The 25,530-nt window shown below is 41.3% G+C and overlaps 1 protein-coding gene across 2 annotated transcripts in view; it reads right to left on the bottom strand.

Annotated features, from left to right (window-relative positions):
• Positions 1-16,673: 16,673 nt before the first annotated feature.
• LOC139228246 (copine-8-like) overlaps positions 16,674-25,530 on the bottom strand; it is a 781,549-nt gene continuing 772,692 nt past the window's right edge. For both annotated transcript variants that reach the window (XM_070859423.1, XM_070859422.1), the window contains exons 18-20: positions 21,693-21,750; positions 18,997-19,070; positions 16,674-16,862 (exon numbers count right to left, since the gene is read on the bottom strand). In XM_070859423.1, the coding sequence (XP_070715524.1) occupies positions 16,674-16,862; positions 18,997-19,070; positions 21,693-21,750 (321 nt within the window). The remainder of the gene's footprint in view (positions 16,863-18,996; positions 19,071-21,692; positions 21,751-25,530) is intronic.

The following is a 25,530-nucleotide window of genomic DNA, read 5'->3' as shown; positions in this document are numbered from 1 at the left end:
TTTGCTAACAGAGCTATGAATGATGGTCACTTATACAAGGTACCTGAGGGTGCCCATGCAGTTAATCTCCAATAAGGCACCCGTGGGTGCTGATGGAATGTTCCCAACAGGGTATCTATGGGCATCCATGCAGTTGTTCACTAAGAATTGGTGGGATTTTAAAAAAATTGACCTAAGTCATGATTACTACCAAAACAAAAGCCACGACCAGCTATTTGCTGGTACTGAGAGACCAAATCTAAGGAAAGTTTTCTCTGGTCATTCTCACCTCTTAACAGCCAGTTGCATTGTGCCATTGACAGAGACTTTTTCTAAATCATTTAAAGAAACTCTCCTCGTTTCCCCCCCTCCCCCGCCACCCCGATCAAAATTCTTCCCCCCTGATCCAAAGTCTCCCCGCACCAACCTGTTTCTTGTAGCCCTCAGCGTGGGAAGGCAGCAGCCACTCGGCCCGGGATGGGGCGGGACTTGTTGGGTCACATGCTGCAGGCATCATCATCGTAATCATGGTAGGAGTTGCTGCACATGCGCGAACGCTCTACTGCACATGCGGACAGCTGCCGGCACTCTTTTAGGCGCAGGGCCCTAGCTCCGCCCCCCCCAATGGACTCGCCACCCCGCGGCAAGCCCCGGGAGAGTCGGCAGAAGGGCCAGAATACAGCGCTATATTTTCGACACTGTTTTGGGAGCAGAAAGTCGGCACACCTCAGGTAAGTGCACTGAAAAACCAGAGGGCCAAATTTGGGCCTTATCTAACTGTTCTTTCATGCAAGCACTTTGTAAGAGTTAGTATTATTACTTTGCTGGATTTAATTGATTTTGTGTCCTGTAGACGAACATTGTTTCTATGATAAATTTTTGGTTATTCAGTGTAAGCTTTATTATCCAAGGCTGTGTTTCTCTCCCAAGTATTTATTTTTACTTTGCAAAAAGACATGGCTTGTGTACACACACACATTTTATAAATTTATTGTGCAGTTTGTTACGTGGTGCTTACAGAGCGAAACATTGGTACAGTGGGATAGTTGGTATGTTCTGCAAGTGCTGGAAGAAGTGCACTGTTTGCAGGTCAGGATCATTTGCTGATGGTCCCTTGGGATTTGGCTGATTGAAGGAAGAATCAGTGGTCTTCCAAATGTGGTGCTGAGCCTTGTAAGGCTTGGGCATTTACTTATAGTGGAATCGGGGAGGGTGCTTGGTAGCTTGTGACTTCAGTCTATAATTTCACTGCCCTCTGAGTTTGATATAATCTACAAACATGACCAATTTGCATTAAGTTTCTGAAACCTGGTCATTGATATAAATTAGAAACAGTAATGCTCCTAATACCGAGTGTGGTGGTACAGAATTAGTCCCAATCATCATGTTTTTCCATTTCAAGATAATAAATTCCATATTCTGTGGAAATTAGTGCTACTTTCAGCCTTCAATTGATGGTTCATATGAGTGAAAATAAAAAGTGCATTGTATGTGTGTGAAGATATGAACACACCCTTAAATGTACACCGTATTATTTCAACTTCCATAAAGACCGGTGATCCAACCAAACCCTTCAGAGATGACTTACTGTTTTAACAGCCAAGTTTTTGTAAAATGAGTATTTTAATATTTTTAAGGCAATCTTGCACATTACAAACTGCTTCACATCCAACATATCACACAATATTGTAGTACAGTGTTTGGTTTAAAAAGTTGCCATGCAGAAAGAGAGAGAAAGAAAAATAAATGAATACCACCCATGCTTTAGGATATACATAACCCCCATTATAATTGACTGCAAGTTTTGTGAACAAAGTTGCTGGGCACAAAATCTCATGACCTGAAAAAACTTGCTGTCATTTTGGCACTGGCATGCAAACTGTCAATAAATACTGACAGTACGACAGAATTGTACAATAGGTCACAGAAACAGCTTTAGTCATTTCTAACCCATTAAGATTTCACAGCCATACTGACTACCGTGGTAAAACCGAGAGAAAATGCCCGAAAGAGACACCAGCTTTATACCTGTGCAAGTGAATAAACAGCACAGGATACTCATCCAAACAATGTTAAGGATCTTTAGAAAGTCTTCAAAATATCTAAATTGGGATTTTAATATTTTTCTCAATGGGATCGTTTACTTTCCTTTTACCATAGTAACGTAAGCAGACATGTGAGTCACACACGATAGGTGCACAGGTCTGATTTCAGAACATTTATGCAATGCCTATAGTCATCATTATTTTATTTTAGGCAGGTCCATTGACAAAATGCACAGTACAGCTTTACACCAATACTGATATACAGATTTTAAAGAAAGACTTGTATTTATATAGCGCCTTTCACAACCTCAAGGTGTCCCAAAGCGCTTTACAGCCAATGAAGTACTTTTGAAGTGTAGTCACTGTTGTAATGTAGGAAAGCATTTTGGGAAGCATTAACCCTTCGAGAACTTGAAAAAATGACAACAAAACTAAACTGGAGACATTTGTTCCAAACACATTGGAGTATTCTACAAATGCTGTTTAGGAAATGCAAGCTGTTTATCTAAAGGTTACATAATATACAATGTTTATATTTAGGAAACTACAATGAAAATTTAGTCCTTGAAGGTACACATTACGCTATTTTCAATATGTGCAAATTATTACTTTAAATGTACTCTGACGGGCTAAGGAGCTGGATAATTCCACTCCAGTCCATTGTTGTTTGTTTTGGCAAAATTAACCAAAAGAATGAACTAATTAAATGCATGACTGATTTTTTTTAAGTGGCACTGTTGGAAGATATATTGAAAAACATTTGAAAAAGACAAAGTTACCCAATCTCCAGTCAATAATGCAAATTTCACTGGCTATATTTTAAAAGTACGTTAATTTCACCATCATTATTTTATTGCAGCTGTTATCAGAGAATCTTACAGCACAGAAGGAGGCTATTCAGCCCATCGTGCCTGTGCTGGAAGCAAAGCGATATTGCTTTGTTAGCTTATTCAAACTGTACTTCAATTTTGCTTTAAAATAAATATGTCCTTTTGAAAACTATGAAATCTCTGCTAAAAATATACAACACTAACATATTCCTACGTGCCCCAAATCACGATTACTATTGCAGCTATATGATTTTAAATCTGTGACCTTTGGTTATTGACCCACTCGCCAGAGGGAATAGTTTTTCTCTCTCTACTCTATTAAAACCTCTCATCTTGAAAGCCTCCATTAGGTGACCTCTTAACCTTCTCTGTTCCAAGGAGAACAGTGCTAACTTTTCCAACCTCTCCTCATAAGTCCCTCACCCCTGGTAACATCCTGGCAAACCTCCTCTGTGCCCTGTCTAATGCCTTTACAGCTTTCTTGTGTAAAATGTTGAACAGATTTGACAGGGCAGATATGGCGGAACTATTTCCTCTGGTGGGGAAATCAAGAACAAGGGGACACAAAATTGGAGCTAGGCCGTTCACGAGTGAAGTCAGTAAGCACTTTTCCACACAAAGGTTAGTAGAAATTTGGAACTCTCATCCGCCAAATGCTCGGACAATTGAGCTGTCAAGACTGAGATAGATGGATTTTATTCTCAATGGATACGAAGCAAAGATAGGAAAAAGGAGTTGAGGTGCAGATCAGCCATGCTCTAACTCAATGGTAGAGCAGGCTCAAGGGCTGAATGGAGTAATCCTGTTCCTAAGTTTCCCATGATCATTTTGTTGATCCCCAAGAGTTTACATGGGGATCAATAGACATTTCTTAAGGTATTTAAAAGATATATAATAATTGTTGTAATGTATTCATCTGTGAGCATGCTCACAGGTTTGTAGAGCTGTTGAGTTGTGATGTTCACAAGACTCAATAAAACCCCAGCCAAGGGATCCACGATGGGGCAGGTGTATGTGAGCATGGTGGATAAACTGGCAATGTGTAGTGTGATTGTTAAATCTTTGCTAATAAACCAACTAGTTCTCAATAGCAATGTGTTGCTATGAATTCTTAAGCAAAGAACCCATGAAGCAAATACATTACAATAGTCACAAAATATGTTACGGCCCAATTACATCACACCAGTCAAAAACTGGTGACTACTTTTATCGTTAATCATTGTTATTCAGCTGCATAGTAATATGAGATGTATAATATATAATGAATAAAATGTCACTGGATAGGATTAATAAACCTGCAATAGTTGTAGATCAAAGTTGTAAAGCATCTCCACATGTGATTTTACATTGCATGTAGAAACTGGGCCACTCCAAGTCAAGAAGATGGCAAGAAACACAGGAGATTTCACAAAATGAATGTAATTTTGACCTCACAATTCAATACACAAGATCGGTCAAATTGTAAACAAATTAGACAGCCGGGAGCAAATACAAGGCAGTGATTGGACTGTGAGCTTCATGTGATGTCATAAATGGTTTATAGCTGTGAACTGAACTCATAAAATTACCAGCTTCAAAATTACTCACATGTATCCATTAACACAAAAGCAAAATACTGCGGATGCTGGAAATCTGAAATAAAAATGCTGGAAATACTCAGCAGGTCAGACAACATCTGTGGAGAGAGAAACAGAGTTAATGTATCATTAACTCTGTTTCTCTCTCGACAGATGCTGTCTGACCTGCTGAGTATTTCCAGCATTTTCAGTATTTTTCCACTATTTCATTGTTGAGTACATGGGGATGATTTCATGTGCTCATTTTGCCTATAGGAAGTGTCACGGTGGATAATGATGTGTGGTGATGTGTGGTAGCAGCCACATTGAAGGATTAACATTTGATAACACAATCACAGGTCAAGTTTATAAAATGATCAGCAAGAGTTAGAAACATAGAAATCTACAGCGCAGAAGGAGGCCATTTCGGCCCATCGTGTCCACGTGACGAAATTGTGACGAAATATTATCAGCATAAAAACAAGAAGGATGCCACTCAAAATGTTAACCAATAGATCTTCTGTGTATTTCCAGGATTTTCTGTTTCTATTTAAGATTTCCAAAATTCACCATCTTTTTAAAAAATAATATGGTCAGTATTATCATATACAAAAATAACATATCAGGGAGAGAATTACAGGTTGTAACCCCCTCCAGTGTCAGAACTCTGATGGTGATTGTAATCACTGTGTATATTTCTTTAGTTGCTAATGTGAACAAAAAGGTTGATGCCAAAATAAAGAGAAACCTATTTTATACATCCTTCAACTTTTTTCATTTATACTAATAATCAGAGGAAAATACTCCCACACATCATTCGAATCCCATAAATAAAACCTGCCGTTCAGTTTGAGGCTATCCATTATTTGATAGGAAATTGTTCTCAACAGATGAGAAAAGTTTGCTAATGTAATTCTTCAGCTCCATGCATTTATTTCATTAACTGTTTAGTAATTGTTAATGAAAAAAATCTGATTGATGTGAAGGATGAATCACAATGTAAACTGAGAAAAAAGATATTGGATTATAATTAACTCCAACTTATAACATTCCCTGCTTTAATTGTTTATTCCACTAGACAGAGTGGACTTTCTGCCTTACTTACAATTGAATATTGCATTACAGAGTGTGTGAGAGGGTTTGTGTATGTGTGTGAGGGTGTGTGTATGTGTGTGAGGTTTTGTGTGTGTGAGGTTTTGTGTGTGTGAGGTTTCGTGTGTGTGTGTGTGAGGGTTTGTTGTGTGTGTGAGGGTTTGTTTTGTGTGTGAGGGTTTGTTGTGTTTGTGAGGTTTGTGTGTGTGTGTGTGTGTGTGTGTGTGTGTGTGTGTGTGAGAGTTTGTTGTGTGTGAGGGTTTGTGTGTGTGTGTGAGGGTTTGTGTGTGTGTGTGTGTGTGTGAGGGTTTGTGTGTGTGAGAGTTTGTGTGTGTGAGGATTTGTTGTGTGTATGAGGGTTTGTGTATGTGAGTTTGTGTGTGTGAGGAGTTGTTGTGTGTGTAAGGGTTTTTTGTGTGTGTCTATCTGTGTGTCTGTATTCCAACCCTCGAGTTGAAAATGAAGTTTCATTCCTTTTAGACATTTTTAGACATTTCTGGTTATTGTCAATTTAGTACTGTTTTCCTCCACTTTGAGTTCATTTTTGTTCTCAAGAAATGTAACTGGCAAAACAAACCTTTACTGGCAAGATTCTTTAAGATCAATCGAATGAAACTTTGGAGTGCTTTAGGAAAGTATTAATTTGGAATTCATATTTCAGAACCCCTCCTTTCCCCTTGTTGAATAACAATTAAATGTTCTTGTAGTGCACAAATAGCTTGCTTGCTATTTGCTTAATTTGGAAAGTCATACTAACTTTAATTGGAATATTGTGTTTGACCTAACTGATCAATTTGTTTATTACATCAATCTCAGTTTAAATGTGTGCTGTACTCATAGACTAACCAAAATGTGCCAATTTTTTGATAGATTATTTCCCCTTTCATTCATATAATTTAAACAATAAAAGGGAAGGGGAAAAGAGGCTTATACAAAACTCAGAAAAAGTCATCATAAATAAAGTGGGAACTAATGAACGAGCGGATTAAGTGGTACAAGAATCATATATTGTGCCTTGAACAATAAGAACAATTTTGAGATTGCTGCTCAAGTACTTGGAAAGACAGTGTAGTGCCCCGAGTTCACTTTGAATTGTAGGGATGCTGATTTACAAAGGTCAGAGCTAGACTTCCAACCATTGTTAAATGCTTAGCATTTAAGTCAGCATTCTGAGTAAGCGATGTCCAGAATAGGTTTCAGCCACTGCGATGTAGGTGTAAACTATAAGTTGTACCCCTCATGTAAAAGAACGTCCATTAGGGGCAGGGAGCACAGAATTCATCTTTCATCAGAATATAAAAATTCAGCAATAAGAAAAGGTTATTCACTTAGTCTAAACAGCCTATTCCAGACTATAGTCTGATTATTTTCATCCATTTTGAGATGCAACTCCATCAGAATACTGGACTAGCAAGCTAGAACAATTTTTATAAAGCATTGTAGAAAGAGAAATATTTAGTAGCTGAAGGAAAATTAGTTAAATACAGATAGATAAAAGACTAGAAACCAGGCAGGGGACAACATGGCCTTTTTACCGCCGGGATACATATAATCTAGTCCGGCTTGCTAAGCTGAAGCCTACCTTTCTCTAATAGCCGTCTAGACCCTTGCCTAAATTATATACATTTCTAGATTGTGAAATGCTCTGGAAAACTACTTTTTTTGCTAGTCTGGGCCAACATTACAGACTTAGATATGAAATGTAATCCAAGCAGGCCAATACTGGCTTTTTTCACAAATTCTCTCCATTAGAAAAAAAAACAAATATTTTCATTTATATCAAAAAAGTTTGATAATCATTCTGATCTAAACATTTTGGTGCAGATCTTCCACCCTCCCTCCACAATTTATTGGTGGAACTGGGGGGGTAGGGGCAGAAAATGAGATCGGAATCATATGATCCATAGCAATGATGAATACCAGGGACGCCTGTCTATCCCTGGCGTCATGTGTCACTATGGTGCCGGCTATACTGCGAGGCCTGCTATAACAAATCTGCGCACCAACTACTTGTCGACTCCATGTTGGAGGCTAGGGAATACAGCAAAAATATTGTAATAATTCTGAGGCTATTCGATCAGCTGGGATCAGGAGTGCAGCTGTGCAGTGGCCAAAAGACCCGCCACACCGAATATTTGTCTCAATTTTGGGAAAGTGGAAGATCTGGGCCTTTATCTGCTGTATCTTCATTACATATTATTGTATGCACATTGAAGATTAAATTGTTCTTGGGCAGTAGCGCACAACAGGTGATAGCGAAACAGCAGTGAACTTACACGCCCAGTCATTGGACGGGTGTAAAGTGGCTGCCGATTGGCTATTGTCTATTTTGCACTGCAATCCATGACCAATTTCACCTCCATTATATACTGCAATTGCTGAAAATATGATTTATATTGCAGTAGATGGCATGGCAATGAGAAGTAATGCTTCAGTGGAAGACTTAAGTAGCCAATGTTTAGAGTTTAGATTTGACCTTTAGAAATCAGCATCCTGTGTAATTCAAAGTGATCTTAGGGCTCTTGAATTTCTGACTTGGTATCCATGCAGTAATGTCAATGTTGTCCAAAGAACAGTGCACTGCTACAAGCAAAGACACAAGACAACTTAATAGGGAACCATACAAAGTAAAAACAGAACTTGTTCACTTCTAGAAAACTCCAGATCTAGAAAACATGAAAAATTGCAGATTAATGAAATTGCCAGTGTGGAAAGCATGTACAGCCAGATATCTGACATGACTTGTGGACAGGACAGTGCTGTTTGATGATTTACTTTGATGCATTTTACCAGTTTTCCCAGCAGTTCAAAGGTCATCAGCAATGCTGCAATCATTTTCATGGTATCTCAAATTGTTCTGCCTTTATGAAAAGTTAGAATTTTTAAAACAAAATTTCCATGATGGGGGTCAAATTCACTGCTACAAAATATAATTTGTGGAAACCAAACTCGTATCACACAAAGCTCTTCCAAGCGTCATCAACCTATCCGTTCTCAAACATCGAAGCACAACAACATTTCACATTTGAAACATAGAAACATAGAAAATAGATGCAGGAGTAGGCCATCCGGCCCCTCGAGCCTGCTCCATCATTCAATAAGATCATGGCTGATCATTCCCTCAGTACGCCTTTCCTGCTTTCTCTCCATACCCCTTGATCCCCTTAGCCGTAAGGGCCATATCTAACTCCATCTTGAATATATCCAATGAACTGGCATCAACAACTCTCTGCGGCAGGGAATTATTCCATAGGTTAACAACTCTCTGAGTGAAGAAGTTTCTCCTCATCTCAGTCCTAAATGGCCCCTTATCCCAAGACTATGTCCCCTGGTTCTGGACTTCCCCAACATTGGGAACATTCTTCCTGCATCTAATCTGTCCAGTCCCGTCAGAATCTTATATGTTTCTATGAGATCCCCTCTCATCCTTCTAAACACCAGTGAATAGAGGCCCAGTTGATCCAGTCTCTCCTCATATGATAGTCCAGCCATCCCTGGAATCAGTCTGGTGAACCTTCGCTGCACTCCCTCAATAGCAAGACATCCATCCTCAGATTAGGAGACCAAAACTGAACACAATATTCTAGGTGAGGCCTCACTAAGACCCCGTACAACTGCAGCAAGACTTCCCTGCTCCTATACTCAAATCCCCTAGCTATGAAGGCCAACATACCATTTGCCTTCTTCACTGCCTGCTGTACCTGCATGCCCACTTTCAGAGACTGATGAACCATGACACCCAGGTCTCATTGCACCTCCCCTTTTCCTAATCTGCCGCTATTCAGATAATATTCTGCCTTCGTGTTTTAGCCCCCAAAATGGATAACCTCACATTTATCAACATTATACTGCATCTGCCATGCATTTGCCCACTCACCTAACCTGTCCAAGTCCCCTGCAGCCTCTTAGCATCCTCCTCACAGCTCACATCGCCACATTGTTTAGTGTCATCTGCAAACTTGGAGATATTACACTCAATTCCTTCATCTAAATCGTTAATATATATTGTAAAGAGCTGGGGTCCCAGCACTGAGCCCTGCAGCACTCCACTAGTCACTGCCTGCCATTCTGAAACGGACCCGTTTATCCCGACTCTCTGCTTCCTGTCTGCCAACCAGTTCTCTAACCACGTCAGTACATTACCTCCAATATCATGCGCTTTGATTTGCACACCAATCTCTTGTGTGGGTCCTTGTCAAATGCCTTTTGAAAGTCCAAATATACCACATCCACTGGTTATACCTTGTCCATTCTACTAGTTACATCCTCAAAAAATTCCAGAAGATTCGTCAAGCATGATTTCCCTTTCATAAATCCATGCTGACTTGGTCCGATCCTGTCACTGCTTTCCAAATGTGCTGCTATTTCATCCTTAATGATTGATTCCAACATTTTCCCCACTACTGATGTCAGGCTAACCTGTCTATAATTACCCACTTTCGCTCTCCCTCCTTTTTGAAAAAGTGGTGTTACATTAGCTACCCTCCAGTCCATAGGGACTGATCCAGAGTTGATAGACTATTGGAAAATGATCACCACTGCATCCACTATTTCTAGGACCGCTTCCTTAAGTACGCTGGGATGCAGACTATCAGGCCCCGGGGATTTATCTGCCATCAATCCCATCAATTTCCCGAACACAATTTCCCGCCTAATAAGGATATCCTTCAGTTCCTCCTTCTCACTAGTCCCACTGTCCCCTAGAACATTCGGAAGGTTATTTGTGTCTTCCTTCGTGAAGACAGAACCAAAGTATTGGTTCAATTGGTCTGCCATTTCTTTGTTCCCCATTATAAATTCACCTGAATCCGACTGCAAGTTTGTCTTCACTAATCTTTTTCTCTTCACATATTTATAGAATCTTTGGCAGTCAATTTTTATGTTCCCAGCAAGCTTCCTCTTGTACTCTATTTTCCCCCTCTTAATTAAACCCTTAGTCCTCCTCTGTTGAATTCTAAATTTCTCCCAGTCCTCAGGCTTGTTACTTTTTCTAGCCAATTTACCTGCCTCTTCCTTGGCTTTAACACTATCCTTAATTCCCCTTGTTAGCCATGGTTGAGCCACCTACCCCGTTTTATTTTTACTCCAGACAGGGATGTACAATTGCTGAAGTTCATCCATGTGATCTTTAAACGTTTGCCATTGCTTATCCACCATCAACCCTTTAAGTATCCTTTCCCAGTCTATTCTAGCCAATTCATGCCTCATACCGTCGAAGTTACCTTTCCTTAAGTTCAGGACCCTTGTTTCCGAATTAACTTTGTCACTCTCCATCTAAATAAAGAATTCTACCATATTATGGTCACTCTTCCCCAAGGGGCCTCGCACAAAAAGATTGCTAATTAGTCCCTTCTCATTACACATCACCCAGTCTAGGGTGGCCTGCCCTCTAGTTGGTTCCTCGACATATTGGTCTGGAAAACCATCTCTAATACACTCCAGGAAATCCTCCTCCACCGCATTGCTACCAGTTTGGTTAGTCCAATCAATTTGTAGATTAAAGTCGCCCATGATAACTGCTGTACCTTTATTGCACACATCCCTTATTTCTTGTTTAATGTTGTCCCCAACCTCACTAGTACTGTTTGGTGGTCTGTACACAACTCCCACTAGTGTTTTCTGCTCTTTGGAATTCCGTAGCTCCACCCATACCGATTCCACATCATCCAGGCTGATGTCCCTCCTTACTATTGCATTAATTTCCTCTTTAACCAGCAACGCCACCCCACCTCCTTTTCCTCTCTGCCTATCCTTCCTAAATGTTGAATACCTGTGGATGTTAAGTTCCCAGCCTTGGTCACCCTGGAGTCATGTCTCCGTGGTGCTAATTGCATCATATCTGTTAACTGCTATCTGCGCAGTTAATTCATCCACCTTATTCCGAATACTCCTCGCATTGAGGCTTGTCTTTTTAACACACTTTGCCCCTTTATTAATCCTGAGATTACTACTTTGAGGTCCTACTTTTTAATTTAGCTCCTAGCTCCCTAAATTCGTCTCGTAGGACCTCATCCCGTTTTTTACCTATATCGTTGGTACCTATATGCACCACGACAACTGGCTGTTCACCCTCCCTTTTCAGAATGTCCTGCACCCGCTCCGAGACATCCTTGACCCTTGCACCAGGGAGGCAACATACCATCCTGGAGTCTCAGTTGCGGCCGCAGAAACGCCTATCTATTCCCCTTACAATCGAATCCCCTATCACTATCGCTCTCCCATTCTTTTTCCTGTCCTCCTGTGCAGCAGAGCCACCCACGGTGCCATGAACTTGGCTGCTGCTGCTCTCCCCTGATGAGTCATCCCCCTCAACAGTACCCAAAGCAGTGTATCTGTTTTGCAGGGGGATGACCGCTAAATGTTCTATTCATGTCATTCTCAGCTTCGTGGATGCTGCAGAGTTCATCCACCCGCAGCTCCAGTGCCGCAATGCGGTCCATCAGGAGCTGGAGGTGGATACACTTCCTGCACACGTAGTCGTCAGGGACACCGGAAGCGCCCCTGATTTCCCACATAGTACAGGAGGAGCATAACACATGTCTGAGCTGTCCTGCCATGACTTATATTTGACTTTGCTTTTCATCTCAGCAGTTAAAAAAGCCCTAAAAAAAGAAGCTATGATAATATAATCTGCAGAATAAGTGTTAACAAAGAATGACAGTTAACTCAAACCTTATCACTGAATTGACTCGATCAGTTAATTGCTCCGATTCGGAAATTCGATGACACACATAGGTTACATAAGAGTTCAATTTGGCTTTGACTGCAAATTCCTTTGACAACTTCTCGACAGAAGCGTTCACGCAGAGAGGTGAGAGCTACTGATGGGATGAGAACATAATTAGATGAACTTTATATTTTAGTACTTTATACACATGCTAACATTAGATTGTTCATTCGTACTGATGTGAAAACAGTTCCAGCCATGGGGTGTTTAAAGCAAATACCTTAAATACCAACTTATTGTCACTATCATTGCTTTCCACAATTATGCTCAAGAATAGAAATCAAAGGATTTATGTTATTAATATTTAGTAGAAGTTTATGTGCAAGCCAATAATATTGCCCAAGAGATGTTATTAATTGCAGATTGGGAGTAGAGACATTTCAGTTCTGCTAGTAAAGCTTACCGATGTGCTTGGATGCATCAATTCATGAGGCTCCCGCCTGCTTTAGTTGGGTGCATCAGACCCCTGCAGGTTAATATCGGAATGACAGGAAAGGGTCAAGTTCTGAGCGGGTAAGTAACCTGCTCGTTTTTAACTGGCCACCTGCCCGGTTCCCATCGGGCAGTTAAGGGTTAAAATCAAACCCAAAGTTACGACTTGCAAACTAGTTCTGAGTCGTTGAAATGTGTTTCAGCATCAGAATCAAGATCCAGCTGTGAGAATGATGCTGATTCCAGCTCTCTGGCCCCAAGTTTCCACATGATTTGCTCCTGATTTTTAGGAGCAATTGGTGTAGAACGGAGTATCTTAGAAATCGGAATTCTCGTTATTTAGTTTGCTCCAGTTCTAGTCAGTTAGAACAGTTTCACTTTGGAACAGAATTTTTTTTTCAAAAGGGGGCGTGTCCAGCCACTTACGCCTGTTTTCAAAGTTTCGTCAGTGAAAACTTACTCCAAACTAATTTAGAATGGAGTAAGCGAAGATTTTTGTATGCTCGAAAAAACTTTGTCTACACTTTAGAAAATCAGGCGTAGGTTACAAATCAGGCATAGGGAATGGGGGAGGGGGGTTTTAAAGGGAAGTTTACAAACATTAAACACCAGTTTTACAAATAAAGAGCCATCATCAATAATAAATGATAAATACATCAATAAATCAACCAATAAATCAATCAAAAAAATTAATAAGAAATAATTTTTTTAAAAAGTCAATAAATAAAACATTTTCTACTTACCGACTGCAGCACCGGGAGCCCTCCAACAGCGTGCTGGGATGCCCCCCCCCCCCGCAGTGTGTCTCTGTCAGTGTCTCTATCTCTGTCTGTCTGTCTGTGTGTGTCTCTCATTCTCTGTCTGTCAGTGTCTGTGTTTCTGACAGCGAGGGGGGTAGAGGGAGAGAGGGGGGGAACAGAGGGAGGGAAGGGGGAGAAGGGGGAGGGATGGGGGAGAAGGGGGAGGGATGGGGGAGAAGGGAGAGAGGGGGAGAAGGGGGAGAAAGGAGATGGGGGGGAAAGGAGATGTGGGGGGGGAAGGAGATGGGGGGGAAAGGAGATGGGGGGGGAAGGAGATGGGGGGGGAAAGGAGATGGGGGGGAAAGGAGAAGGGGGGGTGAAGGGGATGGGGGGGGGAGGAGAAGGGGGACGAAAGGAGAAGGGGGAGGGAGGCTGAATGGGCCGGGCCCGAGACTTCGGGCAGGGCCTGTCGCCAGCACCAGATTTACAGGTAGGTGGCGTTGGCTCGCATCGGGGGGGTGGTGGGAGAGAGGTCGGTTCGGTTCGGGTCGGGGGGAGGGAGGTCAGGTCGGGGGGAGGGAGGTCAGGTCGGTGGGAAGGAGGTCAGGTCGGATCCAGTCTGGGGGGGGGGGGAAGCGGGAGTCAGGTCCGGGCGGGGGGGGGAAGCGGGAGTCGGGTCGGGTCCGGTCCAGGGGCGGGTGGGGGAGGAAGTGGGAATCGGGTTGAGTCGGATCCGGGGGGGGGGGGGAAGCGGGAGTCGGGTCGGGTCCAGAGGCGGGGGGGGGGGCGGGGGAGCAGGAGTCGGGTCCGGTCCGGGGGCGGGGGGAAGCGGGAGTCGGGTCGGGTCCAGGGGCGGGGCCGGGGGGGGGGGGGGGCAAGCGGGAGTCGGGAGTCGGGTCGGTGTCGGGTCCAGTCCGGAGGCGGGAAGTGGGAGTCGAGTCGGGTCGGGAGGAAGCACGAGCTGGCCGTGGGAGGAGCCTTATTCACGCAGCCCCAGTGAGACCATTCGGCCAGGGCTAGGGGCTGCGTGCTTCGGGCCCCTCCCACACAGTTTCGGGTCCCTGGAGCTACTACACTTGCGCGCCCACTGTAGCACGCATGTGCAGAGGTCCCGGCACTGTTTTCAGCGCAGGGACCTGGCTCCGCCCCCTACAGCTTGCGCTGCGCCGAGGACCAGAGGACCTGCAGGGAGGTGGAGAATACGGAGGTTTTTTTAGGCGCACTTTGTGGCGCGAAAAACGGGCGTCCAGGTTGGGACTGCACTGTTCTAGGCGCGGCTCGAAACTTGGGCCCTCTAGGAGGAGAAGAGATTAATTGAATATGTCATTCCTGTAGGTCTTATCCTGTTGGGAGACTTGATAATGGAAGCTCTCTAGACCTGAATACCATTTTTCAGGGCAAAGATCTACTCAGCAATTTTTTCTTAATGCAACAGACTTCAGACAAGCAGTACTTTACACTGAAAGTACTTTCTCTTCTAAAGTGACATTCCTCATCAATTGTTTTACTGTAACCTTTTTGCACTGTGAGAAAACTAGCTATTGTGCATTAATAAGGATCAGAACTTGCAGTGCCTTTGTACAGTGAGGGCAGTGTGGAGTTACATTAGGCAGATTCCCCATTGTTATCCAAAACAACTAATTCTGGAAATAAGGGGAAAACAGTTTTTCTTTGGCACTCCAATAAATCAGCAATTCTGTTGTCCTACGAAGATTGCACATGAAAAATACCATAGCTGAAACTATATGCCTTCGATAAGTCAGACTGTCAAATTGATTCAAAGATGATAACAGCATTATGTAGCTACCATTATTGTTTATGGGCCTGTGAGATAGGGACAAAAATATTGTATGGAAAACGTCAAAAATGTAAAGGCTTGATTATGAGATACAAAAAAGACAGGCCACAGAATAAGTCTGTCCACAGGAAGTGACACACATACATCTCAAACTAACAAGACAGTATTCAGGATTAAATATGAATTTACATGTAATTATAAACCCTCACTGTTTAAAGATAGTTTCAAAACAAACTGCACATTAGTTTAATTATGCTGCAGTATTTCTTGTGCAGTAATTGTGCTTCTGAGGCTACATACAAAATGTTTGTTACAATCTAATCGTTGATTGTCACTATTATAGAAGGATATTATTTTATTTTTTTACAGGATTGGGACTGGACTGGATGGCAGTAGTCAATGTTTTGAGCTGAATCTCCTTGATTAAGAACCCATCATTAAAATAAAATGTTTGATTTAGTACAATCTGACCTTGAGCATAGTCAAAATTGAACAAAGTTGTATCAAGCACAATGAGAAATTTAAATATTTTGGATGGAACTTTCAACTTTGGTGGAGGGTGTAAAATGGGCAGCTGTCCGTTATACATCCCTCCCGATTTCACAAAGTCAATGGAAAGGAAAATCAGGCAGAGTGTATAATAGGAGGCCAATCTGCTATCGCCTGTCTTACAGGAAGTTGAAAGTTCCGCTCTTTGTATCAAGTGGAAAGGATTCCTTTCGCACTCAACAGTCACCAAATATATAATTCTTTGCAATTATCACCTTCGGTTTCACATCTATGATATCTGAATGGTTTGGCTGAGCTCAGGTCTCAGAATTTACATTGAGCAGTATATAACCCTCTTAAAATTGAACTTATTTGGCCGAAAGGAACTCCCAAACTAATCACAAAACCTACAAAATACACCAATGGATGCAGCAAACAATGAAACATGACAAATTCCAATTGATTTTCCAAACAATTGCCGAAAAGAGTTTCTGCGTATTATAAACCATTTAGATTGTAGAAAGAATCAATTTGTAAACTTCAAGAGACAAAACAGACAATTTTTAAACGGTACCTAAGTCATCAAAATATTCAGTAAGTAAACCACTTGTAAGTCCTCAATTTGTTCTGCATTTTCTACTCACTATATTCTACATCCGTTTGCTGGCTTCACTCCTTGGGTGGACTGATAACCATTCCCCCTTCTGAAACTTCAACACAAGACGTCACAACTTTTTTTCAGTCTTTCTTGCAACTTTCTTTGTTATTCTGTCTTCTTCAAAGAATATAGATATGGTCCCTTTATTTTGGTCAACCTCAATCACTCAACAATATTGTATTTGTAGAACAAATCTTACAATTGAGTACATGAAACATCTCAAGACGTTCTGCTTTCTTGGCATCTGACTACAGCAGATGAGTCGTCGACACATTAAACATCACAAGCCACTCCTGGCAAGTCTAGGTATCCCATAAATGGTCTCTGTCAGATCTGTGTGTGAACACCAAGGCCTGTAGGTGTATATGGCGGTGGCGCAGGGTTGGGCTTGATGCTTCGAGTTTTCATGTAGGAAATAAACTGATCTGGGATCTCAGCTAGAACGTCCTTAGCCAGTCGAGCCATGCTAAGCACATGATTTCCTGTGCGGTCAATGTAATCACGAAATGGCACAAACTGCAATGAAATAATATTTTGTGGAGAAGAAATATTATTTGCAATCAAACTTTCACCAACTTAAACAAAACTTTTCTCAATAAGTAATGGGGGCAGTAGTAAAATTATCAAAATTATGAAAATAATATATAAAATGCAAAAAAATACATATCATGTAAATATTTGAATAGTCTCACTGCTGCTTTGAAATGAACTAATGCTCTCTATAATGGAACAACCTCCTTTGTTATATCTCTCTATGATTTATTGCATGTATTGTCACACAATCCCAAAGAACCAGAATATTTCTTGATAGTTCAACCTAGATAGTACCTGGTATAGGTGATTTTCCTGTTATAGTATCTCAAAAAACTATGGGGGTAATTTTCAACTTCACCATCTGGGTGGTAACCTGTCAGAGCAGATCACCCGCCCATTGTAGAACCCACCTGATTTTTATCCACACACATTGCCGTTATTGGGAGGAAAAGTGGATGGTTCTACAACAGGTAGGCAATCTGCTCTGCCAGGTTACTGCTCAGGCGGTAACGTTAAAAATGACATAAATTATCGGCTCTATACGTTACTCTACTCGGAATCTGTTCTGTGCATAATAAAATACCAATTAAACATATTTCTTCCTGTCTAACATTTCACCTCATCATTACCAGGTTGCACATACCCCTTTTTCTTATTGCTTTGTTTTTACTGCAGGTCTTTCTTTTGACAAGCTCATATTCTGTTTCAATGTCCTTTAAAACTTATTTAAGTCAGTTTAAGGAGAGTTCACTAGGTTGATTCCAGAGATGAGGGGGTTGACTTATGGAGATAGGTTGAGTAGGTTGGGCCTATACTCATTGAAGTTCAGAAAGATGAGGTGATCTTATCAAAACATGTAAGATAATGAGGGGACTCAACAAGGTAGATGCAGAGAGGATGTTTCCATTCATGGGGAAAAATAAAACTAGGGAGCATTGTCTCAGAATAAGGGGCTGCCCATTTAAAACAGAGATGAGGAGGAATGTGTTCTCTCAGAGGGTTGTAAATCTGTGGAATTCTCTGCCCCAAAGAGTTGTGGAGGCTAGGTCATTGAATATATTTAAGGCAGAGATAAGGGAATAAAGGGTTATGGGGAGTGGGCAGGGAAGTGGAGCTGAGTACATGATCAGATCAGCCATGATCTTATTGAATGGCGGAGCAGGCTCGAGGGGCCAGATGGCCTACTCCTGCTCCCATTTCTTATGTTGTTATGTTCATTTGATCAGAATTGGATACCTGGATATGTTGGCCAGAATTTGCTGAAAACATAATAGCATGTGAACGACGCACTCTGTTATTAATGTGCAAATTGGCCAGCAACTTGTGGCAATGAAGGGATTCCCCGTAAGTTGCTGGGTGGTTTATGCCACTCCGCTGTTAGCTTCTCGAAAATGGCACCTTGACCTTAACTCCGTGAGTTTCATGAAGTTACTGCATTTTCTCATTAATTGCCCATTGAACTTGCCACAGAAAGTTAAGTTTGGGATAAGTACCCTATTAATGATGTGATCATTGTTACTGACTGCCAATCAAAGACCCTGGCCCAGAAAGTGAACAATTAAAAGTGTGGAGTCTCACTCCTTCAGGTTGTTGTTGTCGATTTAAAAAATATCACATTTTTAATGAAAAAGTTTTTTTTAATCTTACTTTTCTTTTCCGTCCCTTTTCTCTCTCTCGTAATCCAATCTTTCTTTTCCTTTCTTTAATTCTCTTTCTGTACCCGATTTGACATTGAATTCACCCTCCTTCTCAGTCCTCCCTGTTTCCATTTCTCAATCCTTAAATCTAATTGGTTCAGGAGATACACTGTTGGTTCTGTCATTCACCAAGGTCCCAGATGCCCTGTTATCAGCTCAAAAACATTTTGAACTGAAGGGTGCAGGAAAAATCTAACTAACCGGGCATGCTTCAGCAAATTCCGGCCCAATATGCTTTTTGTGCCCTTTGAAGGTATTGCTACCACTAGCACATTGGAGCTAGCATTTTAAACCGATACAAGCTGCACTTTGACTCTGGCATCTGCAGGCAGCTTTGTAATCTTAATGGTGAGGAACACACCACCTGCGTCCACTGTGCAAACTCACGTACACTATGCTGCTTGTGTCCACACACATACCTGCACAATATCTCTCTCCGCAAGTTTCCCTCGTGAAGATACTCTGATGTCATCTCCATCCAATTCCACCATTGCTAGTAACAATAAATGACAAATTGTGCAGCAAATATAAGATGCAGAAACAAAGTTATATGCATATTGCATGATCCCCTGTGGCCCACAATGTTGTATGGTTCAGGTGCACTAGCTGTGATGGCAGAATACTTAACTTCACCTATCAGTAAGCAAGCAGGAAATGCTAGGAGATTGATTTGACTAGAATTAGATTTTCAGCAATTCCTTTGTGTTATGGCTAGTAGATCAATTATTGATGTCAGATTAGATTATCTTATTGTAGATGTCATGTAAAACATGGGCATTTAAAAAAAAATATCCAGCAGATTTGGCTAGAATATTTAACACCTTATTCACTAAAAATGTAATGATTTTAACATAGCCGAGTAACACAGTGTGTTCGAGCAGTAGGCACTGAGCCATAGCATACAACAACATGGGTTCTTCTCTTGATTTCTCATTTGGTGAGTTCCCTAACTTAACCGCGGTCATCAGTGGTGATGGGTTGATAGGGGTGGGGGGCATTGTAGGGAGAAATCAGAGTGTGAGTCATTAACCCCTTAATGACTGATTTGAAGCTTTTTGGCAGATGAACCTCTCTCCTTAATATAGGGCATAATGCATGGCTAGACTTGACCGATGGAAATGGCAGAGAATACAGAAATTAAGCACATTTACTGGTCAACATAGAACTTTAATGCCTTATTTCTTTCAGCTTGTGGTGAGCTAAACAATAATTAGGAGAGAAATTTTGCTCATTATTGAATACAAATTTTAAAAACCCTCGTATTCCTTTTAAAACCGGTACAGAGTAAATATGTTGGAATTAAAAAATAATTTGGTTTCTGGCACAATTTCTATCTCCAGTCTCCCTCCCATCTTTCCTCTACTGAAATAAGTGACTCATTCTGGATTATAGTTCCATGAATACTGGCAGGCCTCTGGTATCTCACCCTGGTGACTATTCTTTACGTGTGAGCCTGTCCAATACTGATCACAATTTATTTTCTGGCGAAAGTATAATGAAGCAGTTTTGTTTTACTTTAAGGTTTGAGGCTTTGATTGGGTGCTGGAATAAAGTAGTGAAACCTTGTTACCTTTTACATTACCAATAGAAGGCTGTGCACCTGCATTTCATTGTGAAACTGAAATGGAATCCCTGCCACTCTACAAATAACATGACTTTAGATTTTTTTGTTGAATATAAACTGAGCGTAACTTAATAAGAGAAAATGGAAGGTAGCTGACCATGAACAATGCAGGACGTGAATGACAGTTCAATAGCATAATGATTAACGTAAGATTAATGTAACCTCATGTGTGAATGAGCATTGATGTCACTACACATGGGATCTGAAAGCACTGTCCCTTATTTGGCATCAAGAATGATACACTGTGAATGATCTGTAACCTCAATCTCCTTCATAATTGAATGAACTAGTTTGCTCACATCATTGTCTTTTCTTTGATTTCTCCAGGCCATTCAGGAGAGAAGTTAGGAAACACTTCTTCACACAAAAGGTGGTAGAAATGTGGAACTCCCTCCCACAACAAGCAGAATATGCTCGCTCAATCAATAAGTTAAAATCTGAGAGCGATTGCTTTTTGCTAGCCAAGGGCCTTGAAGGATATGGAGCCAAGGCGAGTGTTAGGATACAGATCAGCCATGTTTTCACTGAATGGCAAAGCAAGCTTGAGGAGATGATTGGTCTACTCCTGTTCCTAGGTGCCATTTTGCCACAACTGAGATGAACTAACTCGGGACGTTCTAGAGTTCAAACCCAAGAACATTCCTGATCCACATAGCTCAGTGTCACACGTGGAGCATTTACCAACTGAATTGTGGTACTTTGGAGATCATTATTTTAAATTGTTTCATGTTTTAAAACAGACTTAAATTCATTGTCGAGTGATGCAACAGTTGGATAAACTGATAAGATTATATATTGTGCTTCATTTGGTTCCTAAATACAGGTTGGATCTCCCTTATCCAGGCTCCCTTATCCGACACCACCCCTCGTCCGGCATGATTCTGGTGGCCGGGGGCGCATGTGCAGAACGTGGCCGTCCTTCACCCCGACTTTGGGGCCGTGTCGACACCCGGCCCGCTGATGCCACACCGACACTTGGCCTGTCGACTCTTCGGGCCTGCCCAGGGCGCTGACCTCCTCCCCCTCTCTCCCCCTCCCCGACCTCGGGCCGCTGACCTCCCCTGATCCGACAAATTCCCTTATTCGGCACAGGCCAGGTCCCCAGGTTGTCGGATAAGGAAGGTTCAACATGTATAATCTGATCAGGCTTTAATAATACATTGATCATATCACTACTAAAGATGCATCATTCAATTATCCCATGAAGATAGTCCTCTATTTATGGAGTGAACTTACCCCTTGTCTCAGGTTCTGCAACTTAAATAAAAGGACATTTTTCAATTAAGAAATGGTAATTAATTCTCAATGGAATCAGCCCTTGCACAGTGAATGAGAAGCTTTTCTCAGGGCTCCCGAATTAACCTTCATATTCTTCGGCACAGAACTGTGCATGTTTGGCATCAAATGCTATATGAATATACTTTCCAGATTTCTCTTTTTAGTTTTGTTTTACAAGGTACATTTCAATAAAAAGATATGAATTGTACTCACCATCAAATTCTGCTTGTCCAACTCCAACAATGATAATTGACATAGGAAGCTTAGCAGCCTGCATAATGAGAAAAATAAGACAACTAATGTAGGATTTGAACAGTGGAGACAATCTAGGGTAACGTTCCGAGGATTGATGGGGTTGTATCCTGGTGATACAACTTGTTTACATCTTTTTAACTTACCTTTTTAATGGCAGCTTCAAGACAGCTGGTTTGGCTACTGTACGTTTGAGAAATCTGGCAGCAACACGCATGTTGCATGCTGTGCTAAGTTGCGAACCAATTTCGGAAAGCAGCCCGAAATAGGCATTAGGCTCCCCGATTTGCATAGGCAATGCGCCCAATGCATGTTTTTGGCGGGCAGTACAAGGCACACTAACCAATGTGGTATACCCGCCGCTGACTGAGCACGTGAATGCCATATTGGACTCTTGGGCGCCTGATTTCGCCTAAAAATCGTGAGCTGTGCGATCTGATTTCTAGGCCCATGAATCAAAACTGGAACATTTTATGTTTCTTATGGCTCTGTACCATACTTGTAGTGCATTTACCATCACAGAGTTTGGCTTTATTTTAAAATCGCATGTAATGAAGAAATCAATAGAAAGTGGCAAGATTTCAATTTAATTGAAGTACAAAGGCCCAGTCAGGCCCTAATTATACAAGACAACTGCTTTTATCATACCGGTATGTGCATACTAATTAATTTGTTGACTGTTAATCAAAAAATTAGACTTATGTTAGCCATTAAAATGCCATGTAAGCCACTGTGCAATTTAAATCAATTTTCAAACTGTCTAAAGGTTAAGTATTCCAAATAAGCTACATTAACTGAAATTATAAATTCAACAAAAATAATTAAATACAGACTAACATAAATTCCAATAAAACATGCAATAAATGTATCACTTGGGTATTGTTTCTGACATTAGACACAGGCAGTTAGACTCCAATTTTTTGCAGGACTAGCCTTGTTCCAGTTTACTTTGTTTTAAATGTGACAGCGCAACATTGAACAGGAAGTTCTTGAACCTTTCAAGTTGTCTTGCATGTACCATGTGACTGTATTAAGAAGGCTAATGAAGTATTAGGTATATATATATATATAGGAAGTCCCTGTCCTCAAGAATATGATTAAAAAGCAATTCTAACAATGGCTTGGTTTTAAAAACCTAATTGCTGCATAAATCAATGTTGCCTTATTATCACAACCAGGATATAATTTCTAATTGGCAATGTTTAACCCACTCATAATCGATGCTTATGTGTATTTATTATTCCCGCATTATAGAAGGAATCATAGAATCATATAATGGTTACAGCCCAGGAGGAGGCCATTCGGCCTATCGAGCCTGTGCCAGCTCTCTGCAAGAGCACTTCAGCTAGTCCCACTCCCCCATCCTTTCCCTGTACCTCTGCAAATTTTTCACTTCAAGTACTTATCCAATTTCCTTTTGAAAGCTACAATTGAATCTGCCTCCACCACCCTTTTAGGCAGTGCATTCCAGATCCTAACCACTCGCTGCGTAAAAAGGTTTTTCCTCATGTCACCTTTGGTCCTTCTGCCAATCACCTTAAATCTGTGTCCTCTGGTTCTCGACCCTTCCGCCAATGGGAGCAGTTTCTCTCTATCTACTCTGTCTCGACCCTTCATGATTTTGAATACCTCTATCAAATCTCCTCTCAATCTTCTCTGCTCTAAGGAGAGCAACGACAGCTTCTCCAGTCCATCCACATAACGGAAGTCTTTCATCCCTGGAACCATTCTTGGAAATCTTTTCTGCATCCTCTCTGAGGCCGTCACAGCCTTCCTAAAATGCAGTGCCCAGAATTGGACACAATACTCCAGTTATTACAACAGTGACTACACTTCAATAATACTTAATTGGCTGTAAATTGCTTCGAGAAGTCCGGTGGTCGCTATATAAATGCAAGTCTTTCTTTCTTTCAATACCCAAGTGCTAGCCCATTTATTTTATTTTAAATTGAAAGTTCTGTAAATGATCTTTCAGTTCAACCACAGGTGTTGCCAAAGTCGATTTGCCCTTGAATGGCTCTCTGCCTCTTTCATGTAAAGCAGAAACTCTCACAAGGGCAAAAATCATGTCGTACAAAAAATTTACAACTGTAAGAATAATACGCGCTTTAAAAAGTCCATTTTAATCCATTTGTAAAACCAAAAGACAGACTGAAACTTATAACTACACTCTTCAGGAGGTGAGTTTGTTGGTGAGCGAGGATGAGTATGCAATATAGAAGGAGTAATCAGCCCGGTGCTCCAGGGAATATGGATAAGCAGTTACTATTAGTGAACTAAAGAGAAAAAGCACCAACTTCTCGACTGCCAAGAATCAGATATCACACGGGGCCACCATGTAATTACAATTCATGCGTAAATGGATTACTGACTTGTAATTTACAGAGATCCATCCAGTATCCTCTATATACCTGTGCCTGCAGGTATTATAACTATGCTCTATATTTTCTGGTATTTGAATAAAGTGGAGAAAGGTAAAGTGATGCCACATTATCTGTAGCGGGAGCTGTCAAAGGAATTGCATTGTATAAGGTTTTCAATTGCTGAGGGCATTCAATTCAGTTTTTGCCCTGGTTGTGTACTGGATGATAGCAAGACTGAAGAATTGTCCTGAAATGTGCAGAAGGGATTTAGACGAAGTTAGGAGATGATCAGTTGTTGTTATGTGAACGTGCGCCAGTCTTCAATATTACATAAACTTCGGTTCAAACACTGTGATTTGTTCCAGGTAATTTTTATGTATTTTTTTAATCAACTTTACACAGTTAAGTGCACAGCAACACCATCAGTGTGGCGCAGTCTATACTTCTTGTCAGATTTTCCTGTGTTGAAAATCATGAAGGGTTTGTACAAAGTAAGTCAAGAGAAACTGTTTTCAATGGCTGGAGGGAACCAGAAAGCACAGATTTAAGGTGATTGGCAAAAGAAGCAGAGGTGACTTAAGGAAAAACAATTTTACGCAACAAGTGGTTAGGATTTGGAATGCACTGCCTGATAGGGTGGTGGATGCAGAGTCAATAGTAGCATCAAAATGGAATTGGATAAATATGTGAAGGAGAAAAAATTGCAGGAATGTGCGGAAAGAGCACGGCAGTAAGACTAACTGGATTGCTCTTCGAAACAGCTGGCGCAAACTCGAGAGGCCAAATGGCCTCCTTACGTGCTGTACTTTGTCAGCTGTGGCTCAGTGGGTGGCACACTCGCCTCTGAGTCAGAAGGTTGTGGGTTCAAGTCCCACTCCAGGAACTTGAGCACAAAAATCTAGGCTGACACTCCACTGCAGTGCTGACTGAGTGCTGCACTGTCGGAGGTGCCGTCTTGCACATGAGACGTTAAACCGAGGCACCATTTGCCCTCTCAGGTGGACATAAATTTTCCCATGGCACTATTTCGAAAAAGAGCAGGGAAGTTATCCCCGGTGTCCCGGCCAATATCTATCCCTCAATCAACATAACAACATCAGATTATCTGGTCATTATGACATTGCTATTTGTGGGAGCTTGCTGTGCGCAACTTGGCTGCCGAGTCTCCCACATTACAACAGTGACGACACTCCAAAAGTACTTCATTGGCTGTAAAGCACTTTGAGGCGTCCGGTAGTTGTGAAAGGCACTATATAAATGCTAGTCTTTCTTTTACTATTCTATGATTCTGTGATTTTACAAACAGAGTTTGTGTGGGGCTAAGCTGTTAACGAGGAAAAGGTGTCTCAGATTTCTTGCAAAACATTAAGTGCAGAAGGAGTTCTATCTTAAAAAGGAAACAATTAAATGAATTAAATAGAGAATTCTGTTACCAA

This window comes from Pristiophorus japonicus, chromosome 17, assembly GCF_044704955.1.
Source record: "Pristiophorus japonicus isolate sPriJap1 chromosome 17, sPriJap1.hap1, whole genome shotgun sequence".
Classification (NCBI taxonomy): Eukaryota; Metazoa; Chordata; class Chondrichthyes; family Pristiophoridae; genus Pristiophorus; species Pristiophorus japonicus.
Note: the sequence above shows the minus strand (reverse complement) of the source record. Positions and strands in the feature narration are given on the sequence as shown.